The sequence below is a fragment of the Poromitra crassiceps genome (genome assembly GCF_964638095.1).
Source record: "Poromitra crassiceps genome assembly, chromosome: 11".
Lineage (NCBI taxonomy): Eukaryota > Metazoa > Chordata > Actinopteri > Beryciformes > Melamphaidae > Poromitra > Poromitra crassiceps.
In genome coordinates, this window is record NC_139643.1 from 10,262,566 (window position 1) to 10,270,061 (window position 7,496).

General features: G+C 44.4%; 1 protein-coding gene across 1 annotated transcript; it reads left to right on the top strand.

Moving 5' to 3' along the window:
• Positions 1 to 583: 583 nt before the first annotated feature.
• LOC310784818 (uncharacterized protein) lies at positions 584 to 7,435 on the top strand (the record flags this gene model as incomplete). The annotated part of the gene is made up of 4 exons (XM_083645858.1): positions 584 to 692; positions 1,365 to 1,767; positions 6,728 to 7,062; positions 7,400 to 7,435. The coding sequence occupies exons 2-4, from the start codon at positions 1,464 to 1,466 to the stop codon at positions 7,433 to 7,435; spliced, it is 675 nt and encodes a 224-aa protein (XP_083501984.1). The 5' UTR covers positions 584 to 692; positions 1,365 to 1,463.
• Between the last annotated feature and the right edge of the window lie 61 nt (positions 7,436 to 7,496).

The following is a 7,496-nucleotide window of genomic DNA, read 5'->3' on the forward strand; positions in this document are numbered from 1 at the left end:
ATAGGATATACTGGGGCTGGGCGATACTGTCATGAATAGTCACATCTTAGGGACAGAAAAAATTAGCAATCAAGTTATGTATTATACTTACCAGGTGAAATGAGCCACGTAGACAAGAAACTAATTGACATTTATCGCCAAGCCCTAGGGCATATAGCAGCTACTCCGAGTATATATATATATATATATAATTCATTTGTATAATGTGGGATGCATTTTATGTGTGAAAGTTAATACGGTTCCTGTTGTGTGCATTTCTAGGACTGTTGTCCATGCAGCCCCTTTTGGAACTGTGTCATGTCCGTCTCGCTTGCTTGTCCCTCCTCTAAACATTAAGTGAGGTGCTGAGAAAACTCCCAAGCAGCAGAACATACCAATCCGCTATAACTTTAATACCAATCATTCTGTGCTTTGTGCTGTTGCACCCAGCCATCGTAGCGCTCCACAGGTCGGAAGCACTGACACAGAAAAACACAGAAGAAGGCATGGCTGCCATCTTGGCATTTTCGTAAATATAATATCACCGGCACAGAATTGGGATAAAACAGGTACTTATTAGCAGCATTGAGCTTTCGAACCCCGCCGGATCTAATCAATGAAGATTTGCTTTGGAACGTCTCTGTGACACTTGTACGATGAGCGGAATCGGTATGTTCTGCTGCTCGGGAGTTTTCTCAGCGCCTCACTTAAAGGTATACAATGGGGCTACTGGGTGGGTGTGTGTGCAAACCACTTGCAGCCAAAATGATTTTGATTGTTTAGAAGTCATCCCGGGCGCAATTCTCAGCTGAAGGTTTCGGTCGTGTCAAATGGAACAAACGTAATATATGGGAATCCTATTTGCTTCAAAAGGTTATCAGTTATTGTTTTAAAATACAAAGTTTGATGAAAACTGGCAAGTTGTTTGGGACCTATTGCCCTTCTATTGAAGCCTATGGACCTCAATAGAAGTGGCCCCAAGCAGAGCATTAGAACGTTGGGGTCCACCCGCTATGCCGACCACCCGCTATGCCGACCACCCGCAATGCCGACCTTAGGTTTAGGCGTGGGGGTGGGAGAGGTTAGGTTTTGGGTTAGGGTCTGGGGGAGGTTAGGTTTAGGCATGGCATGGGGGGAGGTTAGGTTTGGCGTGGGGGCTGGGAGAGGTTAGGTTTTGGGGTAGGGTCTGGGGGAGGTTAGGTTTAGGCATGGGGGGAGGTTAGGTTTGGCGTGGGGGCTGGGAGAGGTTAGCTCCACCGACACGCTGCACGCCGCCTCGCTCAGCTGGTTCTGCTTAGGCTATCGGCATTGCGACCTGTCGGCACTGCGGCCTGTCGGCACATAGACGCGGCACCTAGAACGTTATGTCTCTTCCTTCTTTATAGGTTCCTTGGTGTTGACCGGGAAGTCAGCGTTGTTTCCTGTCCCGCTTGCTGTGTTGTTTGTTGGAAGGAGGCTAAAGAGCTGCAGCAGAAAGGAGTAAAATGTCTGTCAGCTTGGGGGCCGTGCAGCTGCTGAGGGTGTGTGTACAGGAGCGGATCAGCTGTGCTGCTGAAGACTTTCTGCTGCTGCTGGAAAAAGGAAAAGAAAGGGCTGAAATCCCGCCGGAGGAGCTGAGAGCGCTGCTCACCGAGCGGCTAACTGCGGCTGCGCAGGAGATTTTCGGGCTGTTTGAGAAAACCGTGGCGGAGTACGAAGACAAAGTTCAGCGGTCAGAGCAGGAGATCCGCCGCCAGAGGAAGCTGCTCGATGTCCTGTTGAAACCCCAAGTGAAGCTGCACAAAGCAGGTTAGTCCGTCCGAACCATAGCTAGGAGCAGCGTCAAGCTACTAGTGTTGCACGGTTTACCGGTGCCTACCGTCTACCGTGGTGCCTAAACGTGACTGTGCTGACTATACCAGCTGCTTTAACGACGCTCCTACCATGAGACACTATACTACCGTGGAATGACGGTGCCAGCAGCAGCAATGCTTTACCTCCGTTCCCCTAATTCATTGGTTTGCTTTTAGCCGGTATTTGTTGCCGTGGGTCGGCAAAGGTCGCCGGCTCAAGTAGCCGGTTGGAAATGTGCCAAATAAATACATTTGTTGTAAAAAAATAGGCTAATATTGTAACCTATAGCCTAAGTGATGTAGCCATAAACTACAACTTAAATATAGACTTAAATATATTATATTATTTTCGCCCCGCTGTTATGTTGAGTGTTTGGGAAAAAGGGAAAAAATATAGCTCTTTAACTGTAACGCACCAGCATCCCGCGGCCGACAGCACTTTGGCTTGACACGAGAGACGGAAATGTCAACGCCAGTTCTTTTTATGTAACGATGGTCCGGAGAACAAGATCCAAACAGCCCTGAGAAGCCGCCTCAGCGAGGAAAAGTTGGTTTGATAAGAATCGCAAGCTTGCTTCAGCTTTGCACATGCAGCAGAGCGCTTATCAGTGAAGAAACTGCTGCGGCGGTATCCCGAGAAAAGCAGCGACAGAGAGGTCCTCTGACAGGTTGTAAAGCTTATTATTATGTCCGTTAATTTAGCCTACTAATGTCAACGTCGTTTCTGCATAAACAGCCTACTATAACCTCAGTCGATTTGCCATTTAACCAGGAGTATTTTTAACGAGCAGCAGCTTTCATTTATTTGTCTGAACGTCTATGGAGCATCACCTCAAAAAAGAACAGGCAACATGGCAAGAGATTTCGTTCTGAGATGTAGGCTACAGATAACACAAGGCTAATATTCTTACAATTAAGGAAGATGTCTGGAGCAACTCGGGCCATCGGGTGAATTCTCGCCTGATGAAGACGCACTGACGTCGAAACGTTGTCCTTATACTCTGCACCTTAAATAAAAGGCATCCTATGGCCCGAGTTGCTCCAGACTTCTTCCTTAATTGTGATTCTGCGTCCCTCCTGTGATGCACCGGACCTGCCTGTCTTTATAGCTGAAGCGCGGTGGGATTCTCTCTTTCTAATATTCTTACCTTTGCCCTTCAGTTTAAAGTAAAGCAAATATTCTCATGTTGTGAAGTAGGCTATTAAGTCCGTTCTGAAAGCGAGTTGGATGCCTGCGTGTCAACCAGCTGCAGTCGACTTTTAATAACCTATTGTCGTCGTGGTCAATAGACCCGCTTCAGAAGATAAAAGTTTGACTGACTGCACGTCTCATCTCTGGCTTGTTGCAGGTAGGGAGCAGGTAGCAGGTAGCAGGTAGGGAACTGAACTGGGTCCGGTTGCACAAAGCACCTTCGGTTAAGAATTTCATTAGAGTCAGAATCGGCTGCACAAAACACCCTTAAATCTTGTGCTTACGTTTTCCTAAATTTTTTAACCTTATGGAGAAGATTTAAGGGGGTTTTGTGCAACCGATTTTATTTTATGGATACCTTAACTCGGACTCTAAGGAAAATCTTAACTTAAGGTGAGACATTTAATGTAGGCCCGCCAGTGTCTTTCTTTACTTAGGCTTAAAATCGGGAATATCAAACTGTTAAGTTTGTGAAGAGTTCATTCACTATAATAACATACATCTGTTGGATGATTGGATCATAGCGTTTGTTTTTTTGTGTTTTATTGCTGTTTAATCTTAACGGGCCTGTAAATTCAAACCCAAACCAAATTAATTAATTAATTGAGGAGCGGTGTGCGGCTCGCTCCCTTTGCACTCGCAAGCGCAGTGAATAGTTACAAAATTATTTTGAAATAAACGCCAACAAAAATCATTTAAAATTAAGATTTAGTTTCCTAAAAATATACAATAATATGTTATGTATTTAAGAAATGATTACATCAAAAAAAATTCAATACATTTTTACTGTGCCGGTAAATATTCTATGGGAATCAGAATACGGGACATCTCATGTTTGGAATGTGTGCTTCTTATTGGAGTATGTGTATGCCGAATTAGAGACATGCTTACAAGTATTCATAAAATGTTTGTTTCCATAAAAAGTCTCAACTTATATGTCTAAACCCTAAGTCGCCGACTTCATTTGGTTTGAATCTGTCTGCGGCCCTAGTCTGGAGCCGTTTCCACCGCTTCTGGACCTGGGGCATAAACCAAGGAACCGGAACCCGTTTACCGAATACATGTGCGCCAAAAAGAATCTTCCATATAGCTAACATTAGCTAGCTAGAGTTTGATAACATGAGGTGACTAACATTATTAAAAAGTTACATAGTACATTACTCAGAAGGTGGGTCTTTCATGTGTTTTGATCTTATCCTCTGAACATAACCTGCTCCGGAGCAGGTTAGCCGTGCAGCATAAGTTTCCATGGTAATCTATCTTGGTAAGAAGTGAACTAGCGTCGTAGCATGGCAAACCCAGGGTTAAACCTGAAGTTACCTCGCTAAGCCACTAATGACCAATGCAGTGGAAAGTGGAAACCTTAAAGCAAAGTCAATAGGAGAGCCACTTTTACCGCAAAACACCAAAAGCCACCCCAACCAAGCACATTTGCCTACCATTTTTTGTGTTTTATTGTTTTACACACACACACACACACACACACACACACACACACACACACACACATATATCCCAGTTTCCCCTAGAAAATAAAATTTTAGCTAACCTGTTCACATCTATGTTCGCAATGGCATCCCAAGTATCATCATACTATTATGGGATGCGATGCGAACAGTTGTATTATGGGATGTGCGTTTCCCAGGCAACGACACACGTTGACACGTTTTGGAACATCGCTGCACGCTGGCACAATACTCCTAAAAGCAAAATGCTTATTGTTTTGAATGATTTGGCACCTTCTATTACTGTCAACACCAGTATTGTTGTATTGTAATAATATGTCATAAATAGGGATGCACCGATTGCCATTTTCTTGGCCGATTCCGATTTCCGATTTTTGAATAGTCTGACTTGCCGATACCGATTTTTGCCGATTCCGATTTTTTTTTCTAAAAACAACAATTGACAGCTTACACAAACGTTTTTGTAACTTTGTTTAAAAATTAAGATTCATAGAACAATTCTTACATCTAATGGGGATCCAAATAAACAAATAAACAATTCTTATCATTTGCATGAAGTAGGACCTTCTCACTCAAACACATCTCAAAATAAAAGTGTTCCAGGTTAGGCTACTGGACAGAGCTTTTTTGTGCAAATACAATGAATACAAAAATTAAATTAAATCCAATAGCCTATATCCCACAGCTATCATGCATTTACTTTTCCAAAAGAAAACAGGTGCAACAGAACATCAAAATGATCCATGGACAAGGAGTTTATAGACTGGCTCCAGACCAGTCCTCTTGAGTAGAGGGGAAATGAGTTTATGAGTTACAGTAACGATCTTCAGTCTGAATATCAGGCGGAGTTTACACACAGTCCGAAGTTTGGTATGCGTATTTTTATCTGCCATCCGAAAAAATATCGTCACGCACAGAAAACGTTGCACACTTGTGAGTCCGATGCATTTTTATTATTATGTCCGTCGTTCTCATGTCGTTCTATTTGCAATACGAAACAAATAGTCTCTCCTGTATCCACGTCACGTTACAACATGACTTGACAGGCTGAGGCAGCAGCGCTGATGTGGAATGGAAAAGCAGGTCGGGGAATGGTTATCATACTGGACACAATGCTCGCGTTCACCTCGCCAAGCCGGCTGTGCGCGGTGGCGGGTTGCTGGAGCACCGCTTCCCGGGGAGAGAGAGCAGAGAGAGAGGGGCCAGTGAGGTGAAGCGAGCCGCTCTGACTGGACTCCAGCCGAGCGGGACTCGGTCGCATCTCTGTCTCCACGGCTTATTTTCGACTTGCATGTGTGACAAACTGCGAGCTTTGTCTACTTCACTGACGGTGAAAAAAATCCACAACGAGGAAGGTATGCTGGCGTGTGTGGTGTGGTGGCTGGGTGCCTGTCTCGGTGCTTTGGGGTGCGCGCACGTCATGTGAAAATCGGCTCACAGAATCGGCTATTTAGAGTGACCGGAACAGATCACCGATCGAGGCCGATCACGTGAAAATCGGCCATTTCCGGTCACGTGCCGATCGATCGGTGCATCCCTAGTCATAAAGGTTTATTGAAATTTTGGGGAGAGCAAAAAAAAATATATATATATATATATATATTTTTGCAATTTCTTAGAGCCGCCAACTAAAGCTTCGAGAGCCGCCAGCGTCTCGCGAGCCACGCAATGAGGAACTAGGCCTTAAAGGGATACACCACTTTTTTGGAAGTTTAGCTCATTTGCCACATCCCCCCAACATAACCAAGATACACCATGCCTTACTGGCACTGTCCGGTCAGTTCACAGTGAGCTACAGTTGTGAAGTTAGTAATTATCGGCATAGAATGGAGGCTAATGGTACAGCTGTTAAAAATCTGCCAAAACACACTAATCACCATGCCAAAATACATGGTGTGCTACGGGTACTCACCACACGATGAAATGTTAATCCAAAATGCACATAATCTGTGTTTTTGGAAGGAAAAGAGGTTGGCGGGCATGTTTGGAAAGTAGTGCCGGCTACCTCTTTTCCTTCCAAAAAGACACATTATGTACCATTAGCCTCCATTCTATGCCGATAATTACTAACTTCACGACTGTAGCTCACTGTAAACTGAGCGGACAGTGCCGGTAAGGCATGGTGTATCTTGGTTATGTGGGGGGGGGGGGGGGGTGTGTGGCAAATGAGCTAAACTTCAAAAAAAGTGGTGTATCCCTTTAATTTGGTTTTAGTGGAATGAGATTATTTGATTTATGTTCCCTCGTGTGTATTTCAGCCGTCCAGCAGCTGTTGGTCTGTAAAGAAGAGGTTCCCCCTGAGCAGCAGGACTGGAGTCCCAGTCTGGACCAGAGCACCCAGACCCAACACTTTAAAGAGGATCAGGAAGACCCTTTAGACGGTGATGATGAAGAGAAACCTCAGTCCTCACAGCTTCATCAAAGGAGAGGAGGACAGGAGGACCCAGAGCCCCCATACATTGAAGAGGAACAGGAGGAACCTGAAGATAGTGATGACTGGAAGCTGACAAGAGAATCAGAATCAGAACCTCAGTCATCAGAATCAGAACCTCAGTCTGGTTCAGACTCACAGAAATGTGAGTTGAAGTGTTCAGTTTGTGGTCAAATATTCAGCAGGAGTCAAACATTAAGGGGCCACATGAGAATCCATACAGGGGGGAAACCTTTCAGCTGTTCAGTTTGTAACAAACACTTTAGCCGTAGTAGCATATTGGTTGCACACATAAGAGTCCACACTGGAGAGAAACCATTTTCCTGCTCATTTTGTGGTAAAACATTCAGGCAGAGTGGAACATTACTTAAACACATGAGAATTCATACAGGGGAGAAGCCTTTCAGTTGTTCAGTTTGTGAGAAAAGTTTTGGCCTTAAAGTAGACTTGAAATCACACATGAGAATCCACACGTTGGAAAAACCTTTCCTCTGTTCAGATTGTGACAAAGGTTTTAAGAGTAAAGGAGAGCTGAAGAAACACATGAGAGTCCACACAGGAATGAAGCCTTTTATCTGTGCAGTTTGTGGTAAAAC